Source organism: Myotis daubentonii, chromosome 7, assembly GCF_963259705.1.
Source record: "Myotis daubentonii chromosome 7, mMyoDau2.1, whole genome shotgun sequence".
NCBI classification, from domain to species: Eukaryota; Metazoa; Chordata; class Mammalia; order Chiroptera; family Vespertilionidae; genus Myotis; species Myotis daubentonii.
In genome coordinates this window covers 43,417,653-43,435,519 of record NC_081846.1, presented here as the reverse complement: position 1 = coordinate 43,435,519, position 17,867 = coordinate 43,417,653, and the positions used below count along the sequence as shown (strand labels likewise).

Below are 17,867 nucleotides of genomic sequence, written 5' to 3'. Positions count from 1 at the left end.
AGGACTTTTATTTTAAAATGCAACACAGAACACACATACCAAATTAAAAATACAGTTAAAAATACGTTGCCAGAATAGTAATTAATAGATTCCTCATGAAAAACTCAATCTAACATTTAAGCAGCTACGTGCTTTAGATGAATGATTTATTAACCTAGGTTTAGTGAAACTAAAACATTTTCCTAATTATTTCAAAATTATAATAAATTCTCAAAGCAAGGAAATTTAATCTTCTGATGTAAAGGAAATATCACTTTAGCGTTGGGGAAAAGTTGGTAATGAAGTTAGAGAAAGTACATAGGATAGAATATGTCCCCAAATCAACATAATCTATATAGAATATCAAATAACTGAATCCCTGATCTCTACAAATTAAATTTTGATGTTTTAGACCAGTGTTTTGGCAATAGAACTTTATGTAGTGATAGAAATGATTTATATCTAGATAACTACCAATGAAATTGAAGCAGTAATCAAAAATCTTCCAGCAAACAAAAGCCCTGGTCCAGACAGCTTTATAGGGGAGTTCTACCAACATTCAAAGAACTAAAACCTACTCTCCTCAGACTATTCCAAAAAATTCAAGAGGAAGGCACACTCCCAACTCTTTCTATGAAGCCAGCATTACCCTAATTCCAAAACCAGATAAGACACCACAAAGAAAGAGAACTACAGGCCAATATCCTTGATGAACAAAGATGCTAAATCCTCAACAAAATTCTAGCAAATCAGATCTAGAATTACATTAGAAAGATCATACATCATGACCAAGTGGGATTTATTCTAGGGATGCAAGAATGGTACAGTATCTGCAAGTCAATAAATGTGATACATCACATAAACAAATTGAGAGACAAAAATCACATAATCATGTCAATTGATGCAGAAAAAACATTTGACAAAATCCAACATCCTTTCTTGATAAAAACTCTCAGCAAAGTGGGAATAGAGGGATCATACCTCAACATAACAAAAGCCTTATGTGTCAAAACTACAGCCAACATCATACTCAATGGGCAAAAACTAAAAAGCATTTCCCCTAAGAAAAGGAACAAGACAAGGATGCCCACTTTCACCACTCCTGTTCAACATAACACTGGAAGTGCTAGCCATACCGATCAGACAAGAAGAAGAAATAAAAGGCATCCAAATTGGAAAAGAAGTAAAACTGTCATTATTCGCAGATGACATGATATTGTACATAGAAAACCCTAAAGACTCCATCAAAAAACTACTAAACTTAATAAATGAATTCAGCAATGTAGCAGGATACAAAATTAACACCCAGAAATCTATGGCTTTTTTTATACACCAATAATGAACTCACAGAAAGAGCAACTAAAAAAAAAAAACAATCCCATTTACCATTCCACCAAAAAAAATTAAGATACCTAGGAATAAATTTAACTAAGGAGGTAAAAGACCTATACTCAGAAAACTATAGGACATTGAAAAAAGAGATAGAGGAAGACATAAACAAATGGAAGAGCATACTGTATTCATGGACTGGTAGAATCAACATCATTAAAATGTCCAGGCGCACGGAGGGGGCGACGGCCGCGGTGACGCTGCTGCGGCGGGCGGGTGGCGGCGCGTGAAGCGCGCGAATACCCGCGTCTTGGAACCAGTACCCCGGCTCTCGCCACTCCCGCCGCCGCCCGATGTCGGGCAGGTCAGTCAGGGCGGAGACCCGCAGCCGGGCTAAGGACGACATCAAGAAGGTGATGGCTGCCATCGAGAAAGTGCGGAAATGGGAGAAAAAATGGGTTGCTGTGGGTGACACATCCCTTAGGATATTTAAGTGGGTTCCTGTGACCGACAACAAGGAGAAAGAAAAGTCAAAATCGAATGGTTCAGCAGCCTGGGAACCTAATGGCTTTCCCTCTGATGCCTCAGCCAATTCCTCTCTCCTTCTTGAATTCCAGGATGAAAACAGCAACCAGAGTTCTGTTTCTGATGTCTATCAACTCAAGGTGGACAGCAGCACCAACTCAAGCCCCAGCCCCCAGCAGAGCGAGTCCCTGAGCCCAGCACACACCTCTGACTTCCGCACAGATGACTCCCAGCCCCCTACTCTGGGCCAGGAGATCCTTGAGGAGCCCTCCCTGCCTGTCTCAGAAGTGGCTGATGAACCTCCCACCCTCACGAACGAAGAACCAGTTCCACTGGAGACACAGATGGCCACGGAAGAGGAAGACTCAGGTGCCCCACCCCTGAAACGCGTCGCAGCGCCGCAGACAGCCTCAGAAAGCTAGCACCATCCTGGCACCCTTCACCTCCTGGCCTCCTGCCTCTATTTATTGCATTCTGGTTCTGATTGTGCTGTGTTGCTGGGCTAAGAGCAAGCACTGGGGTCCAGAGCCTGCCCATAGGAGCCTTCTATTCTGTAAGGCTGACATAGGACTTGGGGTTATCACATCATCTTCCCTCCCTGGCACCTATGTCTGCTTGTTCCTGAGAAGAGGAATGCTCATGTCCTCTTTGTATCCCAAGTAGGCTGGAGTATCAGCCATCCCAAGGTTTATCTGTCACCTCCAGGTAGCAGTCTCTGCTCCAGAACCTCTGGACTGAGCTGCTGGTGCTTCTATAAGAAGAAAGAGATGTGGAAGGCACCCTTTAGAGAAGAGGGTGCCAAGAGTTACTTGAATTTGATGACGACTGTAGATGTCTGGACTTTCCCTTAGGGCCAGGTGCCCTGTGGGCCGTTATTGGAGGATGCCTAGGTAGAGACTTTGGAGGGAAGGAGCTTTTCTCCACATGAGGGCAAAAAAGTCCATATAGATTTCTTGCTGCCCTGGCACCTCTGCCCATTTCTGAGGTCATCCTGCCTCTCATGGGCTCTCTAGCTGCTGACAATTCCCCCCACCACCACCAAAAGAAAACTATCTCCCCCACACACACACATGCAGCTTTCTGTTCTTACCCATACATTTCATTCCAGCATTCTCTGCCTCCTGCCACAGTCCCCAGCATTCATGCCACAAAACCCCAGAAAGAATTTGAAGTCTGACCATAGTACCCATCCCCCAAAGTACTCCTTCAGCTCAGACTTTCTAGAAAGATTCCCTTTCTTTAAAATCTGCATGTTTAATTGAACTTCGTGATTTTATTTTTTGTTAAAAAAAAAAAAAGTACATAGTACCCAAAGCAATTTATAGATTCAATGCAATTCTCATTAAAATACCAATGGCATATTTCACAGACGTAGAACAAACTCTCCAAAAATTCATCTGGAATAAAAAAAGACCCCAAATAGCCACAGCAATCCTGAGAAAGAAGAACAAAGTTGGAGGGATCACAATACCAGATATCAATCTAAATTACAAAGCCACTGTTCCCAAAACTGCCTGATACAGGCACAAGAACAGACATAACAGAAAACTCAGAAATCAACCCAAGCTATTATGCTCAATTAATATTTGACAAAGGAGGCAAGAGCATACAATGGAGTCAAGACAGTCTCTTCAATAAATGGTGCTGGGAAAATTGGTCAGATACATGCAAAAAAAAAATGAAACTAGATCACCAACTTACACCACGCACAAAAATAAACTCAAAACGGTTAAAGGACTTAAATGTAAGATGGGAAACCATAAAAATCTTAGAAGACTCCATAGGCAGCAAAATAGAAGACATATGTTGTAGCAATATCTTTACTGATACAGCTCCTAGGGCAGTGATGGCGAACCTTTTGAGCTCGGCGTGTCAGCATTTTGAAAAACCCTAACTTAACTCTGGTGCCGTGTCACATATGGAAATTTTTTGATATTTGCAACCATAGTAAAACAAAGACTTATATTTTTGATATTTATTTTATATATTTAAATGCCATTTAACAAAGAAAAATCAACCAAAAAAATGAGTTCGCGTGTCATAGGTTCACCATCACTGTCCTAGGGCAATGGAAACAGGAGAAAATAAACAAATGAAACTATATCAAAATAAAAAGCTTCTGCACAGCAAAAGATACCATCAACAAAACAAAAAGAAAGCCCACTGAATGGGAGAACATATTTGCCAACGCTATCTCAGATAAGGATTTAATCTCCAAAATTAACAGGGAACTCATACAACTTAACAAAAGGAAGATAAACAATCCAATCAAAAAATGGGCAAGGACCTAAATGGACATTTTTCTGAAGAGAACATACAGAAGGCTGGGAGACATGCTCAAAGTCACTAATCATCTGAGAGATGTAAATCAAAACAACAATGAGGTACCACCTCACACCTATCAGAATGGCTATCATCAACAAATCAACAAATGACAAGTGCTAGAGAGGATGTGGAGAAAAAGGAACCCTCATGCACTGCTGGTGGGAATGCAGACTGGTACAGCCACTGTGGAAAACAGTATGGAGATCCCTCAAAAAACTAAGAATGGAACTCTCATTCGACCCAGTAATCCCAGTTCTAGGAATCTATCCCAAGAAACCAGAAACACCAATCAGAAAGGACATATGCACCCCTATGTTCATAGCAGCACAATTTATAATAGCTAAGATTTGGAAACAGCCTAAGCGCCCGTCAGCAGGTGGGTGATCACAAACTGTGGTACATCTACACAATGGAATACTATGTTGCTATAAAAAAGAAAGAACTTTTACCATTTGCAACAGCATAGATGGACCTGGAGAGCATTATGCTCAGCAAAATAAGCCAGTTGGAGATAAATATCACATGATCTCATTCATATGTGGGATATAATGAACAACATAAACTGATGAACAAAAGTAGATCCAGAGACAAAAGAAACACTGAAAAGACTGTCCAACCTCAGAGAAGCCGGGGGGGGGGGGGGGGGGGCATGGTGGGGGAGATAAGAGGTCAACCAAAACCAATGGACACAGACACTGGGGCAGTGGAGGCTTGTCCTGGGAGGCGGGTGTGTGTGTGGGGGGGTGTCAATCCAGGAAAAAGGAGACATATGTGATACTTTAAACAATGAAAAAGAGAAATAGAAAAGAAATGGTTTATATCTAAATAAAAGTGGTAGCCACTGAGCCATATGTGATAAATTCGCACTTAAAATTCTGTTTGTGCAACTGAGGAACTAAATTGTAATTTTATTCCATTATAAATAATGTAAATTTTAAAAGCTACTTGGAGCCCTGGCCGGTATGGCTCTGTTGGTTGGGCGTCATTCCATGCATGGAAGAATTGCTGGTTCATGCCAGGGTTGCTAGGGTTTCAAGCTCCATCCCCAGTAGGGGGTATGCAGGAGGCAGCTGATCAATGTTACATCCTCACATCGATGTTTTTTTTTCTCTCTCTCTCTCTCTCTCTCTCTCTCTCTCTCTCCCTCTCTCCCTTCCTCCCTCCACCTTCCTCTCTCTCTAAAATTCAATCTAAAAATCTAAAAAAAAAAGCTAGTGGTTACTGATTTGGACAGTACAGGTCTAAACTGAGACTACTGCTAGGTTTAAAAATATGATTAGCTACTACTGTGATCTTTAACACAAAACCAAAATGTCTCTTCATCAAAGGATTGTAATTCCTGGTATATCATTCAACAAATATTAATGTTTATGTCCATGTACATGTAAAGTATCTTAAATAAAACCATTTTTAAAAGCACTGATATAAATCCATTCCCCTTTTCTTTTGCATTTGCTTCTAGCCAAAATTTTTCACATAATAGCATAACACATTTATCTATACAATATTTTAAGTGAATAACTTGTTTTAAATAGACATTTTGATCAGTGGAAAGAACATAAACCTGTAACTTTGAAGTCAGAAAAGATCTGGGTTCAAAGCACATCTCCATTCTTAATCATCCAGAAAAATTTTAAGCAAGTGTGTTTCCTAAAAGGAAACACTAACACAAAATAAATGTCAAAAACATTTTAATTTTTAATTTATGGGCCAGTCTTATTATTAATGGTGAGCCTGGCTAGTGTCGCTCATTGGTTGAGCATCAACTCACTGAACCAGGAGGTCACCATTCCATTCCTGGTCAGGGTATATGCCTGAGTTGCGGGTTCGAACCCCAGTAGGGGGCATGCAGGAGGCAGCCAATCAATGATACTCTCATCATTGATGTTTCTATCTATCTCTCCCTCTCCCTCTCTCTTCCTCTCTCTGAAATAAAGAAAAAAATATCAAAAATGGGGGATTAAACTTTTTTTAAAAATTTAATTTTGAAAGATAATTCTACACATATTTAATATTTAAATTATCATTATTGAAATGAAATTTTAAAATACACACTTTATTAATTGCCCTAGCCAATATTTTTTATTTCTGTTCCATGAAAAATACCCCAAATGTAGAAAAATTTCTTTCATTTTACATTGGCTTAGGTCAAATTATTAAGAATGTGCTCAGCCGAAACCGGTTTGGCTCAGTGGATGGAGCGTCGGCCTGCGGACTGAAAGGTCCCAGGTTCGATTCCGGTCAAGGGCATGTACCTGGGTTGCGGGCACATCCCCAGTGGGGAATGTGCAGGAGGCAGCTGATTGATGTTTCTCTCTCATCGATGTTTCTAACTCTCTATCTCTCTCCTTTCCTCTCTGTAAAAAATCAATAAAATATATTTTAAAAAAAAGAATGTGCTCAAAGGCATCTTCAATTCAGAACATTAGGGTATATGTTGCGACATTTAAACTCATCTTTTTACAACAATGAAAATATTGTCTGTTTACCCTGATTTGTGTTTTGCTGTTGAAATCGATATTGCATTGACTAATTCAGATTTTACATCATTTTCTAATTTCATATAGGAGTATTTCACAATAATAGTCACAACTTTTCTCTCTCTACACTTTTTTGTTAAAGTATTTACAAAGATCTGTAGCCTATAGTGAATATTCAAACACTGGAAAATGCCAGCAAACATTATTGGATAATATAACAATGTAATATTTGAAACATCTAATGAGGTTAACAACCTTACAGAGAATCACATGCTGAAATTGCCAATTTAAGGACATCCTTTATTTCCAAATTTATTTCATGGAAGATCATTTGCATGATTTTGTATAAAATATACTATATGTATAAACTTACTAACATTTATTTGTGAGAACTCACCATTAATAATAAGACAGGCCCATAAAACATACTTATAACATGGTCACAGGAGCAAGACTGACTAATTAGATTGTTCCACTTCTCTTGTACATGGTCCTGTTCCCAGATATGTCCACATTAACTTACAGCTCAGAATGTAAGCATTTCTAGCTCTTGTTTTCAAGTGACACTAGTGGATTCTTTTGAACCAGTAATATTTGTAGTTGAGAATTATAACACTTCTTCCCATGTTTCCAATTTCTCAACTGATTTTTTTCAGGATTTGGTAAATTTCCTGAGAAATGCCAGGAAGAAGTTACCACACAGAAATGCTATCTTGGAAAAAACATGGCATTTTCATGAAGCCATTTAAAGAGGTCATTTTGACTCGTGTGTTCTATCTTGATTTTGAATCTTTTTGATAGGATGCTCATGGATGCAGAGGGGTTATATATTTAACAATGATTTTTAAAAAATGAAAAAAAAATTTAAAGACCACAAAATATGTGAGTGGCAAAATATACACATCCAGACTTGAAAGTTTTTTAGCTAACTTAAGATTAATCCCTAGCTTTATTTTAATAAGCAAATATTTACATTAAGTCCTCAGATTTAAAACACTGTTAAGATGTTACTCATTTTCCTTTCTAAGTAATTTAACTTTTTAATCAATTGGTAATTCATGTTCACTGTTAAAAATTATACTTTTACAAATTACATTACAAATCTAATCATATTAAAGAGATGCATCCCTAAGAAAACCACCTTTAATAAAATATCAAGTAGTAAATATAGTGTATTAATTTTGTTAATAAAAGAGAAGGTTTAGGAGTTGGATAATTTTGGACTGATAGTCATTTTCCTGCAGACATTTCAACAATAAAAGTATTTTTAAAGCTATAGCTGTAGAGTGAAAACTTAAACATCAATGAATAAGATCACTGTAGGGAGCGGCTCTAGGGTCAAGCCTCAGGCTGACCTGTGGCAGGGCCACAAACAAGTCCCAGCCTAGAGGGCAGAGCTCTCCTAGCATAATTAAGCCTGACCTTGTAGCACTCCCTAATTCCTTCCTAAGTAGCTAATGGGCTTGTGGGAGGTGCAGCAAGTGTTGCCAAAACAAGAACATTTGTATACATGTTAATCTACCTTTGTTTTAATCAGACTATAAAATAAAGCATCGGCTTGCAAGCTGGGTCTTTTGTGTCCTCATCCAGGCACCAGAGATCCACCGAGCCCCAGCTGTATTCTCGTCTATCTTTTCTGCAATCCTTCACCACCCCTCCTCAGGTTCACCCTTGGCCATGCTGGTGCGGCACAGATCAGTTTTAATTATTTAGCTTTTGCTCAAACTAATGTCCCTTCTTTTTCCTCTCATAACCAGCACAATCATTAGCTAGTCCTGGCCTACTACTATTTCACCCTTAACAAACCTATTGTTCTAAACAAATTGTAAAGCTACTCAAACAAAGCAGTTTTGTTAAGTGCTCCAGCAATGAAGGCCAGGGACTAGTACCAGCAACATTCAAGTCAATATAAATTGTGTTTCCTAATTAATGAGTTATAATAGCCAACTTATTTTTCCTTAATCATACTATAAGAAAAATGCCATACTGAACTATTCTGTAATACTAATGCTTCATAATCCATTTTAATATTCAACTATTGAACCCTGAAATGAAATTTCCAACTGTCAGGCCTAAATGAAGCACCTTTTATGTTGTGAGTCCTTCAATGGCTATTAAAGAATTAGTAAATAGCTTGCCTTGCCCTTTCACAGAATTTTTCAAGTTTGCTCCAAGATTCTGTTTTCTGGTGATGTGATGCCACTAATATGGGAATGGTTTCTCATCACTTGGAATTTTTTATTTTCTTCTGTGTTTTTTTCTCCTTTTTTCTTTTGTCTTCCTTGTCTTTTCTACTTTAATCAATACTTCTCCATTTTAGTACATACAGGGCTTAGCTCGGACCACCACAACCTGCTCCTTTTTATCGTATCAGAAAACTGTATCAATCATATCACAACTTCTAGATTATGAGAACCATCATTATTTCCTCACTTTGGTTTTTTTCTCAATTAAAGTTTATATTCAATATTATTTTGTATTAGTTTCAGGTGTACAGCATAGTGGTTACACAATCACTTTACAAAGTGTTCCCCCTATTCTTTCCAGTACACATCTGGCACAATACATAGTTATTACATCATTGACTATATTTCCTATATTTATATCTCCATGACTAATTTGTAACTACCAATCGGTACTCCTCAATCCCTTCACCTTTTTCACCCAGCCCCCCAACTCCTCTCCCCTCTGTCACCTATCAGTCTGTTCTCTGTATCTGTGAGTCTGTTTCTGTTTTATTTATTTACACTGTTCTTTAAATTCCACATATAAATGAAGTATTTCCTCACTTTGAATTCTAGCTGCTCCATAATATACAGAATGCCAGAAACATAATACAATATAATGAAAATATTTCTATGTTTCAATTTAGGACCATGAAAAATGTTAATGCAATTTTGATAAATACCTCATAGAACATTGAAGAAACACTAAACAAAACAGATAAGAAAGACTTTCGAACTTAGTTTATTTTCAGGTACTTAAAACCCTCAAGACCAATGTCTTTTACTACCCATTCACAGAACCAGTTTTAACATTAATCTTAACCATATTAATTTTACTGATTTCATATATAATTGTTACATATTACATTTAGACTAAAATATATTCATCATTTGCATCTAATTAACATGACAGTAATATCAATTATCATTTTCATACTTCAAAAAAATAATTACATGAAAAAAGTACATGTAAATTCAAGTCAAAAGCAAAGTTCAATTAACTTATTAGAGACTACTATATATAAACCTCTAAATATCTAGGGCCCTTTCTCTCACTCTTGGCCCTCCTTCCAACATATCAGAAAGATACATTTAACTGCCCCTACAATAGCTACCCATGTAATCTGAGTTGCTGACAAAAAAAATGAAAGAAACCAAAGGGGGAAAAAAATCTCTTTCTCCCTTTCTTAAGTCTATTCATGTTAAATTTGTCTCTTACAATCAATCTTCTTGATTCCCTCTCTCTTACCCTTATCATGTCAAGAAAACTTAAAAACTGACATATGTAAATGTTTGGTCCTTTTTTACCCCTAATCAATAATCAATCTGGACACCACTTTTTCATATCTCTGCCTTATTTAGTCCTCCAATATTATTCATTTACTTACTTCTCAGCTTCCAACTGATATAGATTCTCAGGATCTCAAAAGTCCATTAGCTACTTTTTCCTGTCAATCATTATTAACTAGCAAAAATATTCATAATTTAGCTTCATCATTAAAATGCTATCTAAAAGCATATTTATTTCTTAGAAGAGTCATTACTTACAACATATAAACATTATTCAGTTCTTTATTAGTTTTACATAAATTAACTTTAAGTAAAAGTTAACTTACTATTTTTTTCTTCTGGGATTTTAAATCATCCAATGCTTCATCTAGAAAAAAAAATTTAAATCAAAGCTAAATGAGATATTAAGATACTTAAAGAAAAAAATTATGCCAAATGACACACATTAAGCAACTGCAAGAAAACTTTCTCATTTTAGTATTTCTCACTGATATATACAGATAAAAATGACCTCAATCTTTAACCACATATATTTCATATTTTGCCCATATTATATATTACAAGCTACTTAAATAGAGAAAAAATTGCCTTAACACAGACTACAACACTTTTCCAAATTCAAAAATATATTATTCAGTTTTCAGAAACATTAAGTGCATAATATATTTTATTAAGTTATTCAACCTTCAAGGTATTAAGCACTAATAAAGAAAATACTTTGAAAATCTATAGTATTATACCTGAGAAGGGACTTGGAAAGGAAGAGAACACTAATCACTTTTCAAAATTAAACTTTTCTAAGATTTGTCTGCTTTAGGTTGGCGTGGTGAAGAATCATTCAAATGAATTATGAATGTCGATGTCTGCTTTACAAATGTATTTTAGGTCTCTAGTTTTTCTCTAGAAATATTGTCAACATCTGCTTTACAAATTAATTTTAGGTTTTGAGTTTTTATCTAAAAATATTTAATTAGTGCAAAGAGGAATACTATTCCAGCTGGGGGGAAAAAGAGTTATACCTTGATTTAAATATTTTTATCAAAGAGAATTTAAATTTTCTTAAATTTTTAATTAAATTTATAAATAATATCTGTTCATTCAAGTTCTGGGATAGCAAATATCTGAATATCCAATTTAAAGCACATTATTAAAAGGAATTTTAGGGATAAAATAGGCAGGTTTAGGAAGTCTTAGAAATAAAGAGTGTCCATGGGAGAGGAATGCATAGGTGAGGCCTTGGAGCCCTCAGAAGGCATACATTCACAGAGAACAGAAAGGTGCCACAGGATAAGAGGAGAGGAAGACATACTAGGTGTACCAAGTTAATAATGCAGATTTTTTTCAATAGATGGAGTTACACATATGTTGATATATATGCGATTTGATATGTATGCTATTTTGTTGTATTGACAGTAAGCTTCAAAACTTCATATGTCAAATTTGCTGAAGGTGTTAACATCATAGATATTTTTATGCTTAAAAATGTTGAATTTTGTGCAAAAAAAAGAGCATTTGTGGGAAGTTTTACTTCATTACTTTATTTTGAAGAAAAAGTTATCATATACTTCAGGAAGCTTATGGTAAACATGCTCCAACTCAAGATATGTGTGAACGCTGGTTTAAACGCTTTAAAAGTGATGATTTCAATGTGAAAGACAAAGAACGTCCAGGTCAACCGATGAAGTTTGAAGACCAACAATTACAAGCATTATTGGATGAAGATGCGTGTCAAACTCAAAAACAACTTGCAGAAAGACTAAACGTTGCTCAGCAAACAATTTCTGATCGTTTACAAGCAATGGGAAAGATTTTAAAGGAAGGAAAATGGGTGCCACATCAACTGAACAAAGACAAATGGAAAACCGAAAAGTCATCAGTAAAATGTTGCTTCAACGGCACAGAAAAAAGTCTTTTTTGCATCGAATTGTGACTGGCAATGAAAAGTGGATTTATTTTGAAAATCCCAAATGCACAAAATCATCGGTTGATCCAGATCAACCATCAACATCGACTGCAAGGCCAAATTGCTTCAGAAAGAAGACAATGCCCTGCGTTTGATGGGATCAAGAAGGTGTGGTGTATTATGAGCTTCTAAAAACCTGGTGAGACCATTAATATTGATGGTTAATATTGCTACCGATAACAAATAGTCAATTTGAACCATGCTTTGATCGTGTAACAACCAGAATGTGCCAGAAGACACAACAAAATAATTCTGCTTCATGATAATGCGCTATCACACACTTCAAAACCAGTTAAAGACACATTAAAAGATCCTGCCTGGGAAGTATTAACCCACCCGCTGTATTACCAGACCTTGCTCCTTCAGATTACCACTTGTTCTGATTGATGGCACACGCACTTTCTGAGCAGCACTTCAAAACGTACAAAGAAGTGGAAAATTGGGTCTCTGAACAGTTTGCCTCAAAACAAGAAAAGCTCTATTGGAACGGTATCCACAAATTACCTGAAAGGTGGGGGAAATGTGTAGCTAGCGATGGACATTACTTTGAATAAAGCACTTTTGATGTTTCTCTTGAAATAATCGTGTTTTCTTTGATTACAAAATTTGCCACTATTAACTGGTACACCTAGTACATGCACAAAGGATCAAGAGAAATCACAAGAGTGTGGAGAAAAAGAAAACATACTTTCACAGAGGATAGAGAAATGCCAACAAATGCTGGAAAAAGGTAAACATATGTTCACAGGAGATAGAGAGATGATACAAGAGGGAGAGAAAAAGGGGGGGAACCACATGGGTTTTGGACTTTGAAGTTGATATTCTGCAAAAGACTGACCAATTTAAAAAGCACAGAGTCATAAAATCGGGAAGAGGTCCAATTAAAAGGGAGCATGAAGAGACACAAAACTACAGCATTTATAAGCTTTAGAAAAAAGGGACCCTCTCCCTACATGGGAGTTTGTATTTGCTTCCAATAAATGTCCACCCTTTTCACCTATCACCTTTTGTCCATGGCTTCGTTCTTCAAATCCATCTGGACAAATACCCGGGAAAGAAATCATCCTTGCATCCGGCTCAGGAAATCAACCGAATCATTATTTTTATTTTCTTCTTGATATTTGCCTTTTATCATGTCAGCACTGTACATGATAAATTAATCACTTCTGATTAAAGGTAAGTGAAAGCTCCTCAATTGTATAGTTAAATGAATTTTGAAATATTAGGATATCCTTTATAGTTGTGAGAGCTCAGGGGGGAAAACTGCTGAAACTGTAGTTTGAACTCAAATAATGTATCTGCTACAAATTTATGTGGAATGGAGATCTTGCTTCTTGTTTTAACTTTTCATAGCACTTTTTTAAAAAATTACTTTTTGTCATTACAACGTTATTTGTTTTCTAAATGACTTTATGGCAGTATAGGTTTCACATATAGGATTGTCTGTCTTGAAATCTTAGTTTTACTCATTAATAACCATTATCAAGTCTGCAGCAAAAGCTAATTTCCAAAGCCAGTGAGTGGTTGAAGGTGGTTCCTCTCAGAAAAATTTCAATCTGGGCTCTGAGCTCAAAATAGCAAATAAAACTTTACCACTGCTAAACCATCAAACAGCTGTGTGGTAGAAGAGGTCAAGATATTCATCTTCTATCGCTTCTCGGCCTTTTGGCTAAGATCAAGTGTAGTAAGATATTCATCTTCTACTTCTGATACAATTCACATATCTGATTATGGTTAAGTCTTAAGAGCAAATGAAGCTCCCCATTGACACTACTATTTCAATAATATGTAAATTCAAATATAATCTTTAAGTACCTGCTATTAAATAGTACAGTGACTAACCATATAATTCAAACACCTACAGTTTCACGAGCTTTTTTTGTTTCACACATATTTTTACTACCAAAAGTTGCATCTTAGCAGATTCCACTTCAGGTTGTACTGAGTTCATGTATGTATTTTTTCAACTTAACAACTTAACAAATATTCTCTCCAGGAGTTGTTCTACAGACTCTTCATAGAGGCTAATTCTTCAGTCATCTCAAGCTCAGCAATGACTCCTTAAGTAAACTACAAATGAGTAGTATATGTAACATCTGTCAATTCATCAAGAGCCGAGGAAGATCACTTGAAATCATTTGCCTTGTTTTTAAATTGACTATGTTGCTGCCAATGTTCTCAATTTTTCAAGCAAATATTCTTGCCAAAGATTACTAGTCAAACAAATATATTTTCTCTGAATACATTTCTTTAGCTGCAGCAAACACACACAATTTAATTAATTCACCATTGGTAAGTGCCTTTCTTTGCTTCATAAGCCACTCAGAAACTTACTTTGGTAGACATTCCATTTTCACCTTTTATTTTGACGAAGAAATTTTACTATGATGAGATATTCCATTTTAAATGTTCTAATTTTCTGACCATTGCTTTCCTGTGAGTTGGGAATATCATGAGTATTTAGTGTAGTTATGTCAATGTATATTTGTATTCTTTTAGCACAACTATAATGTCATTGCATAATAAACACAATGCTTTGCATTTTGATAATAAAATCTATACTGCATTGTGCCCTAAAAGTGCAACATTCAAAGTCCAATTTTCTGTTTTTGTTTTTTCATGATGAATATGCACTGGTAACAAAAAATAAAGTTGTCACAAAACAGAAATACAGGTGGCACTTGAAATGCTGTCAAATTATAACTATGTCACTGTGACTTGTCATGCATGCTGCAACAAGTCTGAAGTGTTGAGAGCAACAGTACAGTCTGTCACAACTACTCAATTCTACCACTATAGAATGAAAGCAGCTATACACAACACAAGTGAATAGGCATGGCTGTATTTCAATAAAAGCAGAAATTTGAATTCCATACAAATTTAACATGCTACAAAATATTATTCTTTTGAATCTTTTCAATGATTTAAAAATGTTCAAACCCAACTAAAGGACTTGTATGCATGCATATAAGCATAACCAATGGACACAGACACTATGGGGTGAGGGCATGTGCTGGGGGGTGGGAGTGGCCAGGGAGGGGTCAATGGGGAAAAGGGAGACATATGTAATACTTTCAACATAAAGAATTTAAAAAAAGAAAGTGTTCAAACCATTCCTAGATCATGAGCTATACAAGGACCTATCTCACAGGCTGTAGTTGCCAACTCTTAATTTAATCTATACTTTCCAACTTGTAAAACAAAGAAAATAAAACTAATAGAGAACAAAAAGCAATAACAAAATAAAACAAACCAAAAAAAAGGCAAGAACATGACAAATAGCTTCAGGCTTAAATACATATATATGTGTGTTTGTGTGTATGTATATACATATATATGTATATATGTAACCTGACTTTATGCTAAAAATAAGTGTAAGATTGCAAGACAATCTTTTATAAAGTCTATATTAAATGTATATGCAATACCTATTCAAATGAATTAGTAACATTTTTTTAAACAAAAGGATCCCTAAAATAAATTTTTAAAGCATAATCTTTTTATATAATAACCATGTCCCGATGTGCCTCTTTCTCTTTCATTCACATATTTGAATAAAAGAGAAAAAAGTATATACAACAAACTCAATATCTGGTGAAATAAAAATGTTTAAATAAAAAATTTCACACATTTGATTTCCTTAGAAAAGTGTTTCCAAGGACTTACTGTGTTTTTTACCATTTTGTTAGTTCCATGAAGTCAGAAAGCATATTTGTTTTAAACTTCTTACTATCCTCCCAGAAGCTGCTATATTACTAAATACCACTGGAAACAATACAATAAACTTAATTTCCTTAATCTGATTTTTAAAAATGTCAATATTTTTTTAACCATATCAAATATCCTACTTAATGGTTAATCAGGAACTAGACAAGTTTACCTGCTATCCCACTTCAATATTATACTGGGTCTTAACCCATTAACTAAGGCAAGAAACATTTTAAAAGAGTAAGAATTGAAAAAGACGCCAAAACCGGTTTGGCTCAGTGGATAGAGCGTCAGCCTGCGGACTGAAAGGTCCCAGGTTCGATTCCGGTCAAGGGCATGTACCTGGGTTGCGGGCACATCCCCAGTGGGGGATGTGCAGGAGGCGGCTGATCGATGTTTCTCTCTCATCGATGTTTCTGACTCTCTATCTCTCTCCCTTCCTCTCTGTAAAAAATCAATAAAATATACTTTAAAAAAAAAAAAGAAAAAGAAAAAGAAAAATTAGTACCATCAGGCCACATGTGTATAACACTTAACAGTGTTTATATGTTTTTACATGTATTTTTGCTTGGTACTTGGCAATAGTCCTGCCAAAACAAATATTTCTTTACATTTTATAAATTGAGGCTTAGATAATTTAAATTTATTTGTATGACAAAAAGATGGCCAGTATGGCTGTAGCAAAAATGAAAAAAGGAGAGTGGAAGGAGATTAAGGTTAGAGAAATGGAATAAGCCAGAGAGTTGAGGTAAGAATTCAAATTTTACTTTGGTTGCCATAAGAAACCATTAGAAATTTTAAATAGAAGAGACACAAGATCTAATTTAAAATAGATTGGTTATATAGCCCTGGCCAGGTGGCTCAGTTAATTGGAGTGTTGCCCCACTCCAATTGCAGGTTCGATTCTCAGGCTGGGCACATACCTAGGTTGCAGGTTCAATCCCTAGTCAGGGAGTGTGTGGGAGGCAGCCGATCCATGTTTCTCTCTCACATCATTGCATCTCTATCTGTTCCTCTGTTTCTTCTCTCTCTCTCTCTCTCTCTCTCTCTCTCTCTCTCTCTCTCTCTCTCGTATCTCTGTTTCTTTTCTCTCTCTCTCTCTTTCCACCCCCCCCCCTTTTTCTCCCTCTAAAATTAATAAGAAAATAAATCCTCAGGTAAGGATTAAAAAATCTATATATATAGGCTGTTACAAAACCACTGCAGTACTGCAAGCAAGAAATGATGATGACCTGAAGTAGAACTGTACTAGTGATAAAGGTTAGAAATAGTAAGATTCAAGATAATTTTAGAGGTAAAGATAATAGGACTTTGAAGGGGAAAGAGAAATGCATATTAGACTAAAGGGAAATGGGGGCCGAATAGGTTTTTCCCCCTCTAGATGATTGCATTGAGGCAGAATTATATGCCAATAGAGCAGTGGTTCTCAACCTTGGCTGCACATTAGAATCACCTGGGAATCTTTTGATTCCCAGGTGATTCTAATGTGCAGCCAAGGTTGAGAACCACTGCAATAGAGAAAATCCAACAGAAACAGGTGATGCAAAAGAGAGGATAATTCCAGGAAAGGGTAATTATAAGAGCAAAGTTCTTGAGATGGCCAGACAGCATCTAGAATCCAGGGCATAAATGAGGGGCTTAGCCACATACAGGATCAAAGTCATTCTTCCAGAATTTCATGAAGGATGACAACATACTGAGTAACAGATGGAGCTAGCGATATAATTGGTGGTAGAGGTAGCTCCCATCTGTTTACATCTATTTTCTCCATAAAGTGAGACTATCAGGTGAGAGTAGCCAGGTAGATTTTTGTGTGGTTTTGTTTATGGCTTTTGAATTTTTATTTGGTTGGTTAGTTTGTTAGTTGGTTGTTGTATTTTGGTTTGGTTCTGAGATTTTGGCAGGGAGGTAGATGTTAGAAATTTGAGGAAAAATACAATCTCAAACAATGCTCTCAAAAAGGAAAACAGTGAATCTACCAGGGCAGTGGTCGGCAAACTCATTCGTCAACAGAGCTAAATATCAACAGTACAACGATTGAAA

At 36.1% G+C, this 17,867-nt stretch overlaps 2 protein-coding genes across 5 annotated transcripts in view; one reads left to right on the top strand and one right to left on the bottom strand.

The window, feature by feature from the left end:
- The window catches only part of LNPK (lunapark, ER junction formation factor), a 76,312-nt gene that overhangs the window by 38,626 nt on the left and 19,819 nt on the right, over positions 1–17,867 (bottom strand). For all 4 annotated transcript variants that reach the window (XR_009453810.1, XR_009453811.1, XM_059704016.1 and 1 more), the window contains exon 6: positions 10,480–10,520. Coding sequence is in view for 2 of the 4 variants with exons in the window: in XM_059704016.1 (XP_059559999.1) it covers positions 10,480–10,520 (41 nt within the window). In the remaining 2 variants the exon portion in view is untranslated. The remainder of the gene's footprint in view (positions 1–10,479; positions 10,521–17,867) is intronic.
- On the top strand, positions 1,600–3,120 carry LOC132238505 (B-cell CLL/lymphoma 7 protein family member B-like). The gene has a single exon (XM_059704014.1). The coding sequence runs from the start codon at positions 1,662–1,664 to the stop codon at positions 2,253–2,255; it is 594 nt and encodes a 197-aa protein (XP_059559997.1). The 5' UTR covers positions 1,600–1,661; the 3' UTR covers positions 2,256–3,120.